The following is an 18,877-nucleotide window of genomic DNA, read 5'->3' as shown; positions in this document are numbered from 1 at the left end:
TTCTAGTTCACAGAAGATAAATGAGGCAGAGTAGGTATTGCCATATACACCATCTAAGGATTAGAATGCAAAACTCTTTCATTGGGCAAAAAGTTAACAGTAATGATTTCTTGCACTATACAAATAATGCAAAATGAACTCTCACAATGATTCTAGATATGCATCTTATAGCTTTCTCCTAGACCAACGTTTCTCAAACTTGGGAGTCAATTTTTGGTGACTTCATTTCAATGAAGTCATTTTAATGCATATTTTAGTTTTAATATATTAGACTTGATGCTACCACGCTAAGTGATTGTATTTGAGGAATGTTAAAGATTTGTACTTTTAACAGGCTACTCCAGTGGTTCCCAAACTGTGAGCCATGGCTCCCTAGGGAGCCACAGAAACCAGCCAGGGGAGATGCAGAATCCTTGCAAAAAATCTACTCCCCTATACAATGTATACAATTGTAGCTCTAATGGGAAGCCCATGACCAGTGGGCCTGGTAGGTCAAGGGAGCCACAAGTCGAAAAAGTCTGAGAACCACTGGGATACTCTGTATATGCTTTGAACAATGATAGACAATGGGGCTTACTTCCAAGTAAGTGTGGATGGGATTGCAGCCTTTGGAACGTTTGAGGAATTTATTTAAACATATGAGCAACTGCTTGGGAGGATTAAGTGTGTTATTCATTTTAAATATATTTTTAAAACTTATATTTATTGTAAACATTTAAGTTTGTCATATGGGATGCTAAAAATTTTCTTGCTTAATGCTGTCAATTCTGACTAGGACATCACTTGCATGTTAATGTCGTCACTTCTGGTGGGTCCCGAAAGATTACCATTCTAAAAAGTGGGTCCTGGAGCTAGAATTTGAGAATCACTGTCCCAGACGCTTTTGGATCATTTCAAAATTCTCTCTTTACGTAAATTCTACAGGAAATTAATTTGTCCATTAAATTAAATATTGCCCAGGGCAAATGCTGGGACACTCAGTGCTGAGAGGTAAGCAGGAACTTGCCTGAACTGAGCAAGGGATTGCACTAGATGACCTCCAATATTATCTGAGCAGCTCTTTCTGGTGGTCTAGTACAGGGGTCTCCAAATTATGGTCCGTGGGTCAGTTTGGGCATTTGGAGATAGCTCTCCCCCATGTGAGCAGCGCTTACTGTTCCGCCATGCTGCTGCTGCTGCTCCTGGCGCTGATCTTGACACAGGGACACTATGAGCAGTCGCATCTACCCACACATCCTGTTGCAAAGCTGGTTTGTTGAAGGGCAACAAACTCAAAACCGGAAGTGGAGTGCGATCGCTGCACTTTCACTTTCTAAGCCGTGGGGAGCCCTGCAGGCACTCGCGCAGGGCTCCCCACACTCCCAAGAAGCTGCTGCAGGGAGTGGTGAGCGCAACCAAGTCCCTGCAGTCCCCTCAGCAACACGATCACGGAGATTGTGTCACTGCTTCACCCCTGCCCCTTAAGGGGAAAGTGGCCAGGGCTCACAGGCTGGGGTGTCACAACGCTCCAGTTTGAAAAGCCCTGGCCTAGAGTATCCCTGCATTGAGACTGGGTGCCAGGAGCAGCAGCAGCGTGATGGAACCATAAGTGCTGGCTGGGACAGGGAGGGCTTTTTAGCTGCAGTGGTCTCAAGTTTGGAGACTGCTGTTCTAGCAGAAAAACATCAATGCATCACCTTAATCCACTTCATGAATAGATTTGTTGCTTCCCTTTTTCTTTCTTTGCCTTTACAAGTGATATCCATGAGACTTGTAAAGTGAAATTTTAGTTACGCATATTAATAAACTAGAATGACTCCTGAAAAGCTTGTATCAGGGTGGATCTGGTTAGGATGATCCTATGCAGTCAGCCCTGTTCATAGGCCCTTCTGCATTCACCTAGCAAGATGGGGAAGTTGTGAAGAAACAGTTGTTTCAACTGTCCTTTGCAAATGCCCCTTTGGTTGCAACATTCTGAATTTGCCAGCTGAATGTGGAAGTGAACATAAGAACAGCCCCACTGGATCAGGCCATAGGCCCATCTAGTCCAGCTTCCTGTATCTCACAGCAGCACACCAAATGCCCCAGAGAGCACACCAGATAACAAGAGACTTCATCCTGGTGCCCTCCCTTGCACTGGCATTCTGACATAGCCCATTTCTAAAATCAGGAGGTTGCGCATACACATCATGGCTTGTACCCCGTAATGATTTTTCCTCCAGAAACTTGTCCAATCCCCTTTTAAAGGCATCCAGGCCAGTCGCCATCACCACATCCTGTGGCAAGGAGTTCCACAGACCAACCACATGCTGAGTAAAGAAATATTTTCTTTTGTCTGTTCTAACTCTCCCAACACTCAATTTTAGTGGATGTCCCCTGGTTCTGGTGTTATGTGACAGTGTAAAGAGCATCTCCCTATCCACTCTGTCCATCCCCTGAATAATTTTGTATGTTTTGTATGTAAGTGGTTGCACATTTAACAGGCTGTAGGACATTATCAAGCTGGATCACCCTCATTTATGTGAAAATATTCTTAATACATAACTGAAGAAATTAAGAAGATAAACGTGTGGAGGACACAAAAAAGAAAATACACAAAGCTCTTTCCTCCTTCTTCTGGATTTCATGGCTGAATCTCAAACAGCAACATCTCTCCTTTTTAGTTATCTTTATTAGATTTGCTATCAACCTAAATTTCTAGTATTTTCATATAGTAATGTGCTTGTCAAGAGGATCAAAATCACTGTGACCTAATATAATAATGTACTTTTTGAAAGCTCTGACACAGAGTTGGAAAGCTACAGGAGGCTTTCATATATAAGAACATAAGAACAGCTCCACTGGATCAGGCCATAGGCCCATCTAGTCCAGCTTCCTGTATCTCACAGCGGCCCCACCAAATGCCCCAGGGAGCACACCAGATACATTTTCAGAGCAAACAGAATGATATATTTTCATTCTCTACGTAAAACACCTGCATTCTATACTAACACAATTCCACCAATCCTCTTTCTGGGAAAAAAAAAAAAAAAAAAACAAGTCCAAACAGGATATGCAAGAGGACATTGTCTACAAATACAGGAATAAAATGGGTCACAAAAGTCAAATCACAGTGATTTAGGCTCCCCCCCCCAGCTCTGCTGCTGTGTTTGGTAAGCTGAAAACGACAATACTGTATTTTCCATAACCAAGTGGGAGGAAAAATTACCAGGTGAACATCTATTCAGGAAAAGGAACATATATAAAAAGTTATGTGCAATAAGCACAGCAATGGGCCCCTGATGGCGACGTCCTGCCAATGCAGCAGATGGCTCAAGTATAAAACAAGTTTCTTCATGCTAAATACAGATTATGTTTAAGCGTGTTTGGCTGCAACAATTTTCCTGGTTTCGCTTTTTTCACCTACCTGAAACCTTAGAAGGAAATAGTTCTCTGAACATTTGTTTTGGGAAACTTAAAAGTAAATTATATGTCTTATCTCTTCTCTTATCAGCTACAGTACTCTAATCAAAGAAAGAAAGCACATGGTGGCCAACACTGGGCAATCAAGGCATTGTGGAAACTGGCTTTCTTTTAAAAAGGTACACCTGGCTGGTGAGGAACAATTCCTAAATGTCAAATAGAAAGCAGTTTTTGAAGAGGAAGACTAACCAAGTACAAAATTGCCCAACTCCTGGTTAGCCTACTATAACAATAAAGCAAGGCCAAAGCCAATTTCCATTTCCACTTCAGCCAACCTAAATAGGCAAGTCTTTTTCTTTTGTACTAAAAAAAAGTAATGTGCTAAAAGTAAGAGAACCAGAGCTCTTCTGAGGCATTTATTTAATTTTCCAAGTCTATTCAGCTGACAGTTTGCTTGTTTTGTTGCCTGTAGACAGAAAGGAGAGGGAAAGAACTTCTTCCTTCAGGAGTCCTTAACTGGTTTTGTCTATGGATTAGATCAAACAAAGCCTACTCTATGAAGAAAATATAGTGTTCTATATAGTAACAGGTGGGTGAGATGTGTAGACAGCAGGTTTTAAGAGAACTGCCCAAAGTAATGACTAGGAAAGTTGCTCTGTTCTCAAGTCCCCCCCCCCTTTGACTGTTGTGAAGCCTACTGAGACATTCTAAGTAGTCAAAAAAAGGAAATAAGAGAGCTTAAAGGTCCACCAGCTTGCAAAAATCAGTCTGCAAATGCCAGGCCCACAGTAAATCCAGATGCCATTCTTTATGAAGCCATCAAAGTGTACAAGCCTGAGCTGCTATGTCCTCCATGGATGTGGCAAGAAATCACTGCAAGCCACAGATGATGAAAAATGACTCAGGGATCCATCAACCCCTTGAAGAATAAAGGGCAGAGAAGGCATTGATGATAGCATCCTGCCTGCAGCTATTTGTGATGCTAATAAGGAAGTAAAGAGAGGGGCAAAAAAAAAAAAATCAATTTTATTCCATGTATCCTCAGGAAAAAAATGGGGTGGCAGAAATATATATTCTTTCTCTGAAGGGACTGCCAGAATGAATGGTTGCTTCAGTTGCATGGGGAAGGTTGTAGCTGAGTGCAGAGTACATGCTTTGCATGTACATGTTCCCAGGTTTAAGCTCCAGCATCTCCGTACAGGGTTGGGAAAGGCCTGTCTGGAAACCAGGAGAGCCAATGCAAATCAGTGTGCACAATACTGGCTAAAGGGATCAATGATCTGGCAGCTTTAACTGATTGTGGAGAAATCAGTTAGCAAATAACTGACACTCTCTTTTACAATTGTTATCTCCTAACATCATTATTACACTTATTATATTTTGATCCAGCCCGCCATCTAGGCCAGATCATAGTATTCATAGACATATGCAATTTAGCAGAGGGTTAAAAGCAGAAGTGATACATCATCATGGGAATCTGTGATCCTTGCTTCCTGTTCCACGGTCTTCCTTGATGACTGCGACTGGGAACTGCACCTTCTTTGCTTGATTTTGACATATCAACAATATCTCCTATCCTAGAATCTCCAGAGATTAGTAATAGCACTCACAATGAAATGAAAAGTCAGGCATCCGAAAAATACTGCTCCCGAACAAAAATCTGTGATGGGAACAAAACTTAGGTTGGAAGCCTTCCCTGGAAAGTGCTTTGTGCTTGAAATACAGGAAATAAATTGCTTTCCCCCCTCCAGTGTCCATTATGAGCAAAGTCAGTAATGCATACAAAACCATTTTATAAACTTGTTATAAAGACTCACTTCAGAGCCTCAAAAAGAAAATGCTTATACATAATAAAAATGTTTCATTGCAATCTGCTTTCCCCTATTATGAGGTGTTTTAGAATAGCAGATTTATAAAACATAGCTTTTAAAGTACACCATAATTACATAAACTGATAATATTTTGAACAAATTTATAGCAATCAAGTTAACTACAGTAACAATGTTTTTTACTGCATATTCAAGATTGTTACATATTTAATGGCTCATTGAACAAAGAAACAATCATTATTTCTTTCTTAATACAAACAGTAACTTCAAGCAATAAAAAGGGGGAGAATTGCTAAAGTGATAAATATCTGTATAGGGGTAAGAAAGAGACAAAATGCACCCTTTTAAAATCCCATGAGTTTCAAATTCAGCAGAGGTTGTTAACAATCTTATTTTTAAAAAGGATTTATAGATAAGTTAACAGGATGCATTAAGGAGTGAGGCATTTTTCCTACAATCATGACATTTGGTTAAGGCAGTCAGTGCAGCCATTGCTAAAGAGGCAGTGACTCCTAAACCATGAGCCGAAGTTCCCTGGGGAGCCATTGAAACCAGCCAGGGAAGCTGTGAAAGCCTCACTAAAAAGAACCACCACCCTATACAATGCATAGGATTGTAGCCCTAATGGGGAGCTGCAGTAGGTCAAGGGAGCTACCAGTCAAAAAAGTTTGGGAACTACTAGCTAAAGGTATCCTATGCAAAGCAAGTGGGAAGAAGTTCCTCATTTTATTTCCATCTCTTTTCCTCCCACTTACTACAGACTTTCACTGTGCTGATGCACTGCGCTAGACAGAAGGGGTCGTTCCAGGAATACTTAGAAATATTGTGGAAGCACAACTGTCTGCCTTTTGTACTCATGCCATTAAGACATGAAGCCCCCTCTAGGGTGTGGTAGCTTTTATCCAGAGCTGGTAGCACCAATGGTTACTGGTGCCCCAGTGTGGCAGAACAAGTCCTGGAAGGAAGCAAGGTGTGCCTTTGTGTCTGCAAGATTCCACTGTTTCTTACATGCTACAGTACAGAAGCAAGCTGCAAGGATACATTTGAAAAAAAAAGTTTCCTTCTAAAAAGATGGTCCTAACAGGGGTTTGAGAATGCAACTTATACTTGAAGATTTCCAATATATATATAATTTTTTTTGTTCCTATCGTAAAGGCCTCATTGTAGAATGATTGGTTTCCAGGTCCAATTCAAGGTGCTGGTTTTGACCTTTAAAGACCTCTATAGCTTTGGATCAATTTATATGAGAGAATGCCTTCATTTGTATAATCTATCTCATCCCCTCTGATCATCAGGGAGGGCTCTCTTAGATGAGCCACTGCCTATGGAAGCGGGAAGGGCAGCAGAAAGAAAAAGGCCCTTCTCACTAGTGGCACCAACTTTATGGAACTTCCCCTCTCCATTTATGAACTGCTCCCTCTTTGGAAGATTTCTGTCTGAACGAAAAAAACATTTTTTCTTTACACTAGCCTTCTGATTTTACTATGTTTATTTTAATACTAGATGCACTGCAAGTTTTATGGGGTTGTTTTCTTGCTGATTTGTATTTCACAGGCCTTCCTTTCTTTTATCAGGGGACTACTGATCGTTTGTGTTTTATTTGTGATGTTTTACTGATGTCTTAACTTTTAATTTGATGGACTACAAAGTGTTTTATAATTTTATGGCTCTGGACGCCACTTTGGGTGCAAAAAGCGGTGTACAAATTGAATGAATAATAGTGCACAAGGGTGCTTCCCAATGTCAGCATACTGCCTCTGAACCTGAAGCCAGTATGATGCCATCGTAAGTTATAACTATTGATAGACACTTTCCATTGTTGTGTCTAATCACACTTTAAAGCCACTTAAACTAGTGGCTATCAAAATACCCTTTGGCAGAAAATTCCATACACTAATTATGTGTTTCGTAAAGAAGTATTCCTTTTGTCCATCTGAAATCCTGCATAAACTGTCAGTCCATTTATTATTAATACAGTCAAAGATCAGTACACCTCATAAATAGGTTCCACTGGAATCTGGTGGAATATTTACCGAAGTGAGCCCAATTTTTTTTTTACTTTATGTTTTTTTACAGGCAGAAATTTATACAGCTTTTACTGCAGTAATACTTGAATAGAATTATCATGGATCAGATTTTCATTATCACAATTTCAGTAGAGAAAAATAGAAATTTAAAGGCCCCAGAAGATAATTATAATGCTGGATAGGAAAATAAAATACCAGTGAACAAGGCAAGTGGGGAAAGATGATTCACGAAGGTAATGAGTTAGCAAATAAAGCTATTATATCTTCTTTTGCTGCCCATTATCATTTGGTAAGATACCAAATCATGGCTTAAAATCTCTCTAAAAATGGCATTAAAACTAGTGGGAGGTGTTTTTTTTTGTTTTTTTTAAAAGACACATTTACTTAACAACTTAGCAGTTTCTCTGTGTTCCCTTCTACAAATAACTCAGCTACTTGGCAAATCCAGTCTGCCAAATGGGGTCTGAACAACCCTACATATGGTCAAAATATACATTGAACAATTTTGCAGATTTGCACTGTAGTTATGTTTTGAAAGTAAACTGAGAAGACACCAAAGGCTTCTCAGCCTTTGGACCAAGCACTATTCTTTTATATTTGGGGCTTGGTTCTGTTGGAGACAGTAAATTGTATCTGGACTGTGCCACTCAGACCACAAGTGAGAACCTGCATGAATGAATGTTCCACCATACTAAAAATTGTTTACACAGTAAAAAATGGCATGTAAGGAAGAAGGGTGATATGACCCACCCCCCACATAAAGCTTGAAATGTTACAAATGAAAGTCAGGTTTATTGCCTCAATTAAATCTAGACCCGTTTGGGAGCAAACAGCTAAATAACAATGCAGATGACACAACCTGATTCAGGGTAGTGAAACTACATATTCAGAGTGCTGAAGCTCTAAGCAGAATGTAAAGAGTTCTAAAACAATGTCTCCAAACTGCATAAATGGGTAGCAAAATAGCATAACAGACAGAAGTGCAAAAAAGTGACAAGAATTGGGGTAAAAATAGTAACTACGAATTTAATGGAATAACAGAATCTAATACAACTGCAACCATATGGGAAAGATCTTTGAGTCATGGTGGATAGCTACTAAAAGTAAACTCTATGCCACTGAAACAGACTACATTAAAATTTGGCAAGACGTTGAACACGATCTAGTGTTGATAAGTAAATCTGTGGTGCAGTCATATTAGGGAGTGTGCAGGACTGCACCAATCACAAGGCTTTCAAAGAGATAGAAAACAGGAGGGCTAATGAACATGGGGCTTTGGCGTTTGGAAAACAAAGAAGGGGGAGAGAGAATGAAAGAAAAACTTGAAAGGAAGGGTCAAAGCTTAGTGGGTTTTGCAAAGAAGGTCGCAAGGTCAGTTCTTGGCATCTCTATCTGGGAAAAGTCCCTGTCTGAAACCTGAAGAGCTGCTGTCAGTCAACAAGCAATATTGAGTTAGACAAACTAATGGTCAGCTTCAGTAAGAGACTACTTCATATCTTCAGATGCATATAATTATGAACAGCCATAGAAATACTGAAGGCATCTCTCATTTTCATAGAAATACAGGTTGGATCAACATATTCATGCCACCTGGAATTGATTATGGGGATTATTTCTGAGAAATCAGAATGAACTTTGGTTCAGGTGCATGGACACACACACACACACACACACACACACACACACACACCCTTGATCATGTCAACACAATACATGTAAAGGACTTTGCCCACTCAAAAAAGTGCTACATAAATGGCAAACATTATTTCTAATGCAGCATTTGTAGAAGCACAATTTCATTGAATGTCCAAGACAATAACCAGGCCTCCTTTAGACGTCTTGCCTTCCCATACTGAACTGATTTTTCCCCACAGATTTGGATATTCATACTGAAGAACTCATTTAAATCTTCCTTCTATCAAGCTTACAAATATATAATCAGACTTTCTATTCACCATTTTTCCCTACCAAAAAAACGTTAGGGTAATACTCTTTGTACTACAGTTTTTTGAAGCTCCTTAATAATCTGTTCAGACAGCAATATTTCGGCCCCCTTTTATTTTAAAAGTGCTAAGACTAAAAATCTATTGATTTCAAGGGAAACGAGTCCCAGCATGAATCTGTCGCATTTTCAGCTATTGCAAGGTATGGAGAGAACAAAATTATTCATTAGGACTCCTATTGCTAAACATTTTTTCCTACAGATCTGTTACACTGCAAAATATACCATTTATCATACCATTTTAAAACTACACATGTAATAGTAATCCATCACAAGTCAATATCTTTCTCTGAATAAAACTAGAGAAAATGATCTAGCTTCCAGTGGCGGAACCACAACAGGACTGGTCATAGCTATTTTGGCGGTAATATATATGTTTACTTTCAAAGAAATTGAAGATCTCTCTAAAATTAATAGTTCACTATATCTAGCTTGCCCAAACTTTAGAATCCCCCCCTGATTTGGGCAAGGACTTCCATTGGTAAAACAAATTGGATCTTTCCAGTGTTATCTGTTTGACAGCCTAATCCTCCCTCACCTTCCCCTGCCAATGCAGCTGTGCCAAGGAGACACAAGGTACATTCAATGCTGGGGAGGCAGTTGGAGAGGCGTCCTTGGGAGCAAGTGAACTTTTGTGTACTTGCCCTGGGGAAAGCTTCCATTGTCCTTATGAGACTCCTCAGTCCTGCACCAGTGATTTCGCTGATGCGGGACTGAGGCATAAAATGGCAATGGAAAGAGAGGAGAAGAGGGATAAGATTTAGTCAGAGGCTTGTGCCACCAAACCCTCCCTCTCCCTCCCTCCCTCATTCTGCTTCCTTCCCCAACTAGAAATCCCCCTGCTGCCCCCTTCCTGCCCCATTCTGACCCCACCACCACTTTACTTTGCACCAGTGGATGGCAGCTTGGCTACTAGCTTGTGTGTGTTTCTGCTCCTATTATAAGCATAAGCATAAATGCTTCCAGCAGAAGCATGGGTGGATGGCTAAATACCACTCAAGTTAAAGCCTGCAAGTTTAGTTCAGAAATCCCAAGGGAAAAAGTAGACAATATATTTTACATATTATAGTTTGCCTTAATACTGTTTTGCAGTAGGACGCTAAACTATCTTGAAAGCCATTTGGGAACACAGTCCACCAGGGAATCTTCCAGGCAGCAAGTCTCCATAACTACTCTTGTCTTTTTCCTATGAAATAGCCCTCCACAAACTTTATTGAAGCCTGTTTGAATGAGGAATTGAATTTCTCCCCAATTCAAGCTGAATTAAGGAGAATAAGCAGGAATTGCTATTCCTCGTTCAACCATTATTTCATTAACTAATGATCAAACTGTGATGGGAAGCTTTCTGGGAAGGTAGGGGTGGAGAAGGAATGATGAGCAGAGAGTAACCCCTCTCAACTGCTATGAGCTATCAGTAATTATCTTAATTCTCCCCTACTTTGCAACAGTAATACTTTTTGTTCTGGGCTTTTGTTAGCTGCAAGTGGAGAGGTGCTCTTTTGTTGCAGCAGCTCTTCAGGGGAGCGCAGACAGAGACAGAATAGTACAAAAGGAGCTGAATTTTGCAGCAGAGGGCAAGATTGGAGGTTACTGCAGGTGATGTTTTGTCCACCTCTGGTCCAGCTAGTCACAATAGTTATTTACTGTTTTAACTTTGCCTCTAATACCAAGATCTTTTCTAAAAAAAATTTATTACAACTGTCTGTTTTTGTCCAATTTTAACCATCATAATTTCCCCATCTTATTTTTTCCTCTTCTTAATTAACTCTTCATATTTTAATAAAATGAAGAGTTTATTAAGAAAAGGAAAAAAAATAAGATAGAGAAAGGATGATGGTTAAAATTGGACAAAGACAGGCACTTGCATTAAATTTTATTGCAAGTAGTAAATTTTGTTCAGATTCTGTTCAGAGTGAAGAGCTGTTCCTCCTGAAACCTGATGGCATCTCTCAGGACTAGTGCTACCCAGGGCATATGGTTACAAAGTTGGTATTCACCTAGTTCTGAGATATTCAATCTGTGCCAGGCATCTTGGGGAGAGAGGTGGCCAGCAGCTGCTCTGCTGCTGAGCTTTGCTCAGCTCAGTTGCAGCCTCCTGACTTGCTGCTTTCCCGAGGCTGAGAATGAGGTGGGTGGGGCAGCGTGAGGTGAAGTGGGTGGGGCAGTATGAAACATGGGGGGGGGGAATGGGAGAGAAGGCTGGTTGGGCAGGCAGAGGTGCTGCATCTCATCATGGAGCTCTCTCCATGTGCAACCTCACCCCAAGGACTACATTTCCCAGGGTGCCCCTCATCCTGGGCATCCTGGGATTGGTCAAGTCTGGAGGAGAGAAGAGTGCAGAGGTGCTGCATGTCATCAGCACAGGGCACGCTCCTGGCAGGCTTCAAACTGGGAGGCAAGAGTAAGTACAGGCAGTGCAGCGCTTTCCTCTGCTTGGGAAGGAAGGAGCTCTGCTCAGTTCAGCTGCACATGGTGCCTCCTGACTTGCTGCTTTTCTGAAGCTGAGAATGAGGTGGGCAGGGAAGTGTGGGTTGGGGAGGGCGTGGGAAACATGGTGGGGGGAGGTGGGAGGGAAGGCTGGCTGGGCAGCAGAGGAGGTGCTGCATCTCATCAGCACAGGGCGCGCTCCTGGCAGGAAGCCTGACCTAGAGAGAGCAGCAAAGCACTTTCCTCTGCTTGGGAAGGAGGTAGCCCAGCCTGCTCTTGGGGGGGGGGGGGTGTACAAATACCCAGCCTACATTCCTGCATCTTGCCTGTGGGAGAATAGGGTTGGCAACTATATGTTGGGGTGTATGTGTGTGAGCGTGTACTTCAGGGGTGAGTTGTAATCTTGCTGTGTGGCTGTAATCCTAGTTGTACTTTCCTGGGAGTAAGCCCCATTGAGTCAAATGGGACTTACTTCTGAGTAGACCTACATAGGCTTGGAGTCTGTCAGGTTAACCAAGGATCCCTACCTTTCTCTTTTTCCTGCCCCTTCAAAAAAGAAAAAAAAAGCCACTCTTGATGGCTTTGTCTCCAAAAATGGATTAAAAAAATAACACCATTCCTTTTCAGCCACCCCCCTTTTTCCTCCTGCCTTCTTTGGGGGGGGGGGGTTACTTCCCTTGTGAGCTGCCATTATAAGACAAAAAGCACAATCCTAGCTAGGTCTACTCAGAAGTAAGTCCTATTGTGTTCAATGGGACTTACTCCCAGGAAAGTGAGGTTAGGATTGCAGCCAAACAGCCCCTGGGTCTCAGTTTGCAATTAGCAGATACATACACAAAGATACACAAAGCAGATACAAAGTCTTCTCCTCCCCCAGCTAATTCATCACTTCCCCTCCCTTTCCAAACCCCTCCAGGTGTGCTGCTAACAAACTCAGGGCACAATCCTAACCAGATCTACTCAGAAGTAAGTCCTATTTTGTTCAATGGGGCTTACCCTCAGGTAAGTGTGGTTAGGCTTGCAGCCTCAGAGTGCTGGCAGCTGTTTTTTTGTTTCTAGTGTTTAATCTTCACCCCCAATTTGAGGGTAACTGAGGTGAGGTGATGTAATGGGGAGCCAATGGCCACAAGGATCAGGGGAGCCACGGGCTCGAAAAGTTCGAGAACCTCTGACCTAGTTATTCAGCTCCCCAGATCTCTGGTTACCAAATTCCGCACTGGAAGAATCTCAGTCTTTTGGGTTTACCCTAGGAGGGAGGTGGGGTGAGGAAAGGTGCCCCTACTTCACCTGGGATTCTGGGAGCAGGTTTCTATTCTTGCAAATCTATCACCTTTTGGCATTAAAATTGACACACACCCCCGCCCCATGTGCTGTGAGGGTACACTGACCACCACTGAGCACCACAGTACCTGAATTACAGTTAGGTTACAAAAGGTATTTCTTCTTTTCCACTGAGGTGTTGTAAAGAACGCATAGAGGAACGTGTGTGGTTTTTTTTTTTTCAGGAATTAATTTTATTTGCATTTTCATGTTTCTTACATAAGAGCAAATAGGCTAACTTTAAGAAGGTAAGTAATGGCCTAATTCGATGAGCTTTTAAGACAACAGGACTATCATCTTGCTGGCATAAAAGGCCCTGCGATGTCATGAAGATCATATCACTGCCATATCACTGAACATTTGAGGCTGCTGTAGTAAGGCAGCTACAGTGGCCAGTCCCCACTGCCTTGGATCCTGGAGGGCACAAGGGCAGGCAAGCTGGTTCATGGGTGGGGAGAGGGCAGGAGGAGAACTAAGCAGGAAGGGGGAAGAACTGGGGGCATGTTGAGGGCAGAAGGGGGATAGATCTGGCATCAGCAACTTTCATCAGATCCCATTTCCCATTTTCCATCTCAACATGTACCTTGGCTCTCCTTGAACCTGTGCCAGCAAAATGGAAACACAAAAGCTATTGGCCAGTTTACCAGGAGGTAAGGAAAAAAAAAATTACAGCCTGCAGCTGTCCAATCAAACCCCTCTCCCCAATATAGCATGGGGGGCAACAAGGGGGGGAGAGCCTGTCTGTCTAGCTGAGCATTTTGAGAGAAAAAGAGGGAGAAAGAGGTAGAAGGAAGTCTTCCTGAGAATAGCAATCTGAATACTAAAGGAAACTTATTGTAAAAGGAAAAAACAAGATAGGAATATCCCTCATGGGCCTTCCGCCTAGCTAACGACACTGCCCCCTTTACATGCATGATGCTTTTGCAGGGTTGTCACACTTTTTTCACCTTCCAGCAAAGATCAAATCCAGAATAATCCTTCTGTGGATGGAAGCCCACTGCATGCACACAAGCATCCTCTAAGAAGAAAAGGAGAATTCCACTCATGCAAAGCGTCCTTGAGCAAGTTGAAGAGGCCCTTTGCATGAACTTACTGCTCCTAGCAGGAAGCCTGCATTCATGGTGTGTGGTTCTGTTCACAGAGGAAGATCCTTAAGTCTTCAAGAGGGTGCTACAAGACATTGCCATTTCTGATCCAGGGTTTCCATACACAGGGCGTGCATTTCTAGCATTTACTCATGAGCTTGTTTAGAGGTAGCTCAACAGGAATGACTCTTCCTTGGTTTCTGTCTCTACCAATGGCACTAACATTTATTATCTTTTTGTTTTTTGCACTCTAGGGGGGAAAACATCTGCACTGTACTGTGCAACAATATTGTTTTACTATTAGTCCATCATTTATTTGTCATCTGAAGCTAGCAACAGTATGTGCTGGCTGTTTTTTAAAAAAAAAACTTCAAACTATGCATCAAGATAATTGTGCATACCAGAAATACCTAGAACAGAGTATTTAATATATATTTTATAGTTTTTCAAATAAAAGGAGGAATGAGACTACACAGTAGGCAGCCTTCCCAAGGCTTTCTTATGGTTCCTATCACCACAAAACCTATAACGTGGATAAACATTGCACAAAAAAAATACAGTTATACTTGTATCACAGTAGAAATCTGGTAATAGCAGCAAACTACTGTTGGGTTTCACGTTATCATCAAAATAACTGACAATATTCAAGGAATTTTATTTTAAGTGGGTGAAAACAGAACAGTATTCTGCAGTACAGGAACCATCTGAGGTTTTTTTTTCACTATCTGAATGTTTTACTACTGGCAATATAATTAAAGTAATTTATAGCAGTAGCAATGGCATTGTCAGAATTAATTCTGGTCAAATTGTAAAAAGAGAACGTTTACGACAGACTACAACAGAATGAGTGGGACGAACATTGAGAATCTGGGCATTGAGGAATGTGTGCTCTGACAGTTGAATACAGTAATTTTTTTAAGGTTTCAGAGGAAATATTAGATCAGTTTTGCTGACCAGCAGTGAAGAAGACAACAACTTACAAACCTTTCAAGGATAACTCTTGTTATGAGTATATAGAATCAAAAGTATTGTTACTTCCACTTTAGTGGGGGCGGGGTGCGATCGCTCTGCATCCACTTTCCCTGCTGCGGGGAGCCCTGCCAGAAGTCGCGCCAGGCTCCCCGCACCCCAGGGAGGCTGCAGGAGGCTTGGGTAAGTGCACCCAAGCCCCTGCAGCCCCCTGAACGGCACAATCCTGGGGATCGCGCCGCTGCCTTCCCCCCACCCCTGCTGCCTCCTCCCCCCACCCCTGCAAAGACTTACTGACTCTCAAACTCTCCCAAAGAACCACTGGGCTAGAGGGAAGGGTTATTTTAAAACTTGTGACTGAGACATTAAAAGATCCAATCTTTTGCTGATCTGACAAGTGACCAGTGACCCCTGCTAACTGCTAAGCTGATCTGACACCTGGTGACAAGTGACCAGTGACCCCTGCTAACTGGTTAAGAGGCACTTTTTCAAGTGGGTGCTCCTCTTTTATTTAGCAGGGGGAGAGTAACTGGCCCACCTCACCCCAGCACTGTCTGTTCTAGTGGCTGTCTGCTGGTGTTGCATCTTTTTAGATTGTGAGCCCTTTTGGGACAGGGAGCCATTAGATATTTGATTTTCTCTGTAAACCACTTTGTGAACTTTTTGTTGAAAAGCAGTATATAAATACTGTTATTGTTGTTGTTGTTGTTGATCATTTGTGAACCAATTCATAAGTAAAACCAAAGAAAGTTGCATCATGTATTCCACTTTACTGGAGAAAATGTGTTCCAGATTACTTACCCATGAAGTTGAGATAGCCCTCTCCTCCAAGTGTGTGAGTAATGAGGCGAATCATTTTATGAAGCTGTATTCCTCGATCAATAATGGGAGTAAGAGGGGACAGAATGCTCATGAAGGTATACATCTCTGCATCCATCAGTCGAAATGCCAAAGTCTTATCACCAACAAGGGCCTGCATTAATAATGAAATGATAGGATGGGAAGAAAAATCACCTGCATATTACTGGGTCTCTGAACACAAATTAAGGATATGTTCCAGAGTGAATACAGAATATGCTTTCCAGTAAAGCTAAAGTTTAAGTTCCTAACAAAAAGCTTAATAGAAGAGCCTGTGAAACAGGTTAGTGTGAGAGTACTGTTTATAAGAACCTTTCTAAAGTACTCTAGAGTCAGAGAAAAATTATTTAAATTTACATACGATCTACTTTCGTCTTAAAGATGTTGGTTATGCCTAAGTAACTGGGGATATGACCCATTCTTTCTGCATTATGTTATTGTTCTGCATTATGTTATGTTCTATTCCAATATGTTTTCAGTCTACCCCTGGGGGCTGGGGGCCAAGAATAGGCCCTCAGTTTGGCTGTACTTGTCGTAAGAGGCGACTAAACAGCCACCGGGTAGATGGGACTCGTCAGCCTAGGAAGGCAGCTCATCTAAGAGAAGGAAACTCTGATCCCAAACCTCCACTGCCTTGTGGCTACATCCAGTTCTGGAAAAGGCTTCAGGAGTCAACCTCGAGGCAAAATCAGGAGCCGGAGTCCCTTAGGCAGTTCATGGCTGAACACAGTCACGTTCTGGCAACTCCTGCGACGCCGCTGGAACCAACCGTATTGGCTTCTGCCTTTCCATTGGACCATTCCAGCGACGTGGAGAGGGGGGATTTGCTGCATGGGTAACAGCCTATCCTCCATACCTTCTTTACCCAGGCTTCGCGCACTGGAGAGGACACTCCAACTTCGCCATACGGCGTCGGCACAACACGGGAAGCAGCAGTTTACCGGTTATAAGTCTTTGCTCGATTGGCGTAGAGCATGACGCCAGGGGTTGCTTCCGACGGTGGGAGAGATCATTGCATCTCATTGGGCAGCTACCGCCCGCCTTAAGCTGGGCAGTCCCCAGCCAGTAAGGTGTTGCCTCGCCACGGTCCGTTAACCTCATGGGGTGCGTGGGGTTTAGGGTGAAAACCGACAAGCGGATCGACAACTCTGCACCATGCAACAGAAAACAGAAAACTACTGCCCTAAAGCTGGGCACCTGGAACGTTAGGACAATGACACCTGGCTTCTCTGATGACCTGCAAGAAATAGACGACGCACGCAAAACAGCTGTCATCGACATGGAGCTGAGCAGACTGCAGATGGACATCGTCGCCCTTCAAGAGACTAGGCTGCCAGATTCCGGATCTGTCAAGGAGAGAAATTTCTCATTTTTCTGGCAGGGAAAACCACCAAACGAAACCAGGGAACATGGCGTTGGCTTTGCGGTCAGAAATACCCTGCTGAAATCCATCATCCCACCTACTGTGGGAAGTGAAAGAATTTTGTCCCTGCAGCTCCAGTCATCAGCAGGACCTATCACTCTCATCAGTGCTTATGCACCGACTCTGTCGTCTCCAGCAGAAGCCAAAGACAAATTCTATGATGACCTGGCCACCACTGTCAAGAAAATCCCTGTAAAAGAGCCATTGTTCATCCTCGGCGATTTCAATGCTAGAGTTGGTGCTGATAACAGTTCATGGCCCACTTGCTTAGGTCAGTTTGGCACTGGGAGGATGAACGAAAATGGCCAACGCCTGCTAGAGTTTTGCTGTCATCACGGTCTCTGTGTCAGCAACACATTCTTCAACACAAAGCCCCAACATAGAGTCTCTTGGAGACATCCAAGATCAAAGCACTGGCACCAGCTCGACCTGATCCTCACCAGACGCTCCAGCCTTCCCAGCATCAAGATCACACGCAGTTATCATGGTGCTGCCTGCGACACTGACCACTCCCTGGTGTGCAGCAGAGTGAAACTGCAAACAAAGCGACTGTATCACACGAAAAAGGAAGGAAGACCTCGCATTGATACCAGCAAGACCCGGGATCAGAGAAAAGTGGAGGAATTTGCACAAGCGCTTGAGGAATCTCTTCCAGGCCCGGCCGACGCAAACGCATCCAGCAGATGGGAACATTTCAAGAATACCGTTTACAACACCGCCTTGTCCATATTCGGCAAGAAGACCAACAAGGCGGCAGACTGGTTTGAAGCCCACTCTGAGGAGTTGACACCAGTCATTGAGGAAAAGAGGAGAGCTCAAGCAGCATACAAGGTCTGTCCCAGTGAGCGCAACCTGCAGGTCCTCCGAACTGCTCGCAGCAAAGTCCAACAGACTGCCAGGAGATGTGCTAACGACTACTGGCTCCAGCTCTGTTCCGAGATACAGATAGCAGCTGACACGGGCAACATCAAGGGGATGTATGATGGTATCAAGCAGGCCCTAGGTCCAACACAGAAGAAAATTGCCCCTCTGAAGTCTGCCACAGGCGAGGTCATCCAGGATCGGGCGCAGCAGATGGAACGCTGGGTGCAGCACTACTCTGAGCTATATTCCAGAGAAAATGTAGTCACCGAAGAAGCACTGAACAACATTGAGTGCCTGCCTGTGCTGGAAGAGCTTGACAGTGAACCAACCCTAGAAGAACTTCACGTGGCCCTGGACTCCCTTGCCTTTGGCAAGGCACCTGGAAAAGACAGCATCCCTGCTGAAGTCCTAAAATGCTGCAAAGAGATCATCGTCACTGAGCTGCATGAAATCCTCTGTCTCTGCTGGAGAGAAGGTGGAGTACCTCAAGACATGAGGGATGCAAACATCATCACGCTGTACAAGAACAAAGGTGACAGGGGTGACTGCAACAACTACCGCGGCATCTCTCTCCTTAGCGTTGTAGGAAAGCTGTTTGCCCGAGTTGTACTAAAGAGGCTCCAGGTACTTGCAGAGAGCGTCTATCCAGAATCGCAGTGTGGATTCCGAGCCAACAGGTCCACCACTGATAT

The 18,877-nt window shown here is 43.1% G+C and overlaps 1 protein-coding gene across 2 annotated transcripts in view; it reads right to left on the bottom strand.

Annotated features, from left to right (window-relative positions):
• GBE1 (1,4-alpha-glucan branching enzyme 1) overlaps positions 1-18,877 on the bottom strand; it is a 172,544-nt gene that overhangs the window by 50,187 nt on the left and 103,480 nt on the right. For both annotated transcript variants that reach the window (XM_066620517.1, XM_066620518.1), the window contains exon 12: positions 15,842-16,013. In XM_066620517.1, coding sequence (XP_066476614.1) covers positions 15,842-16,013 — 172 coding nt within the window. The remainder of the gene's footprint in view (positions 1-15,841; positions 16,014-18,877) is intronic.

Source organism: Tiliqua scincoides, chromosome 3 (assembly GCF_035046505.1).
Source record: "Tiliqua scincoides isolate rTilSci1 chromosome 3, rTilSci1.hap2, whole genome shotgun sequence".
NCBI classification, from domain to species: Eukaryota; Metazoa; Chordata; class Lepidosauria; order Squamata; family Scincidae; genus Tiliqua; species Tiliqua scincoides.
This window is presented reverse-complemented; position numbering and strand designations above follow the sequence as displayed.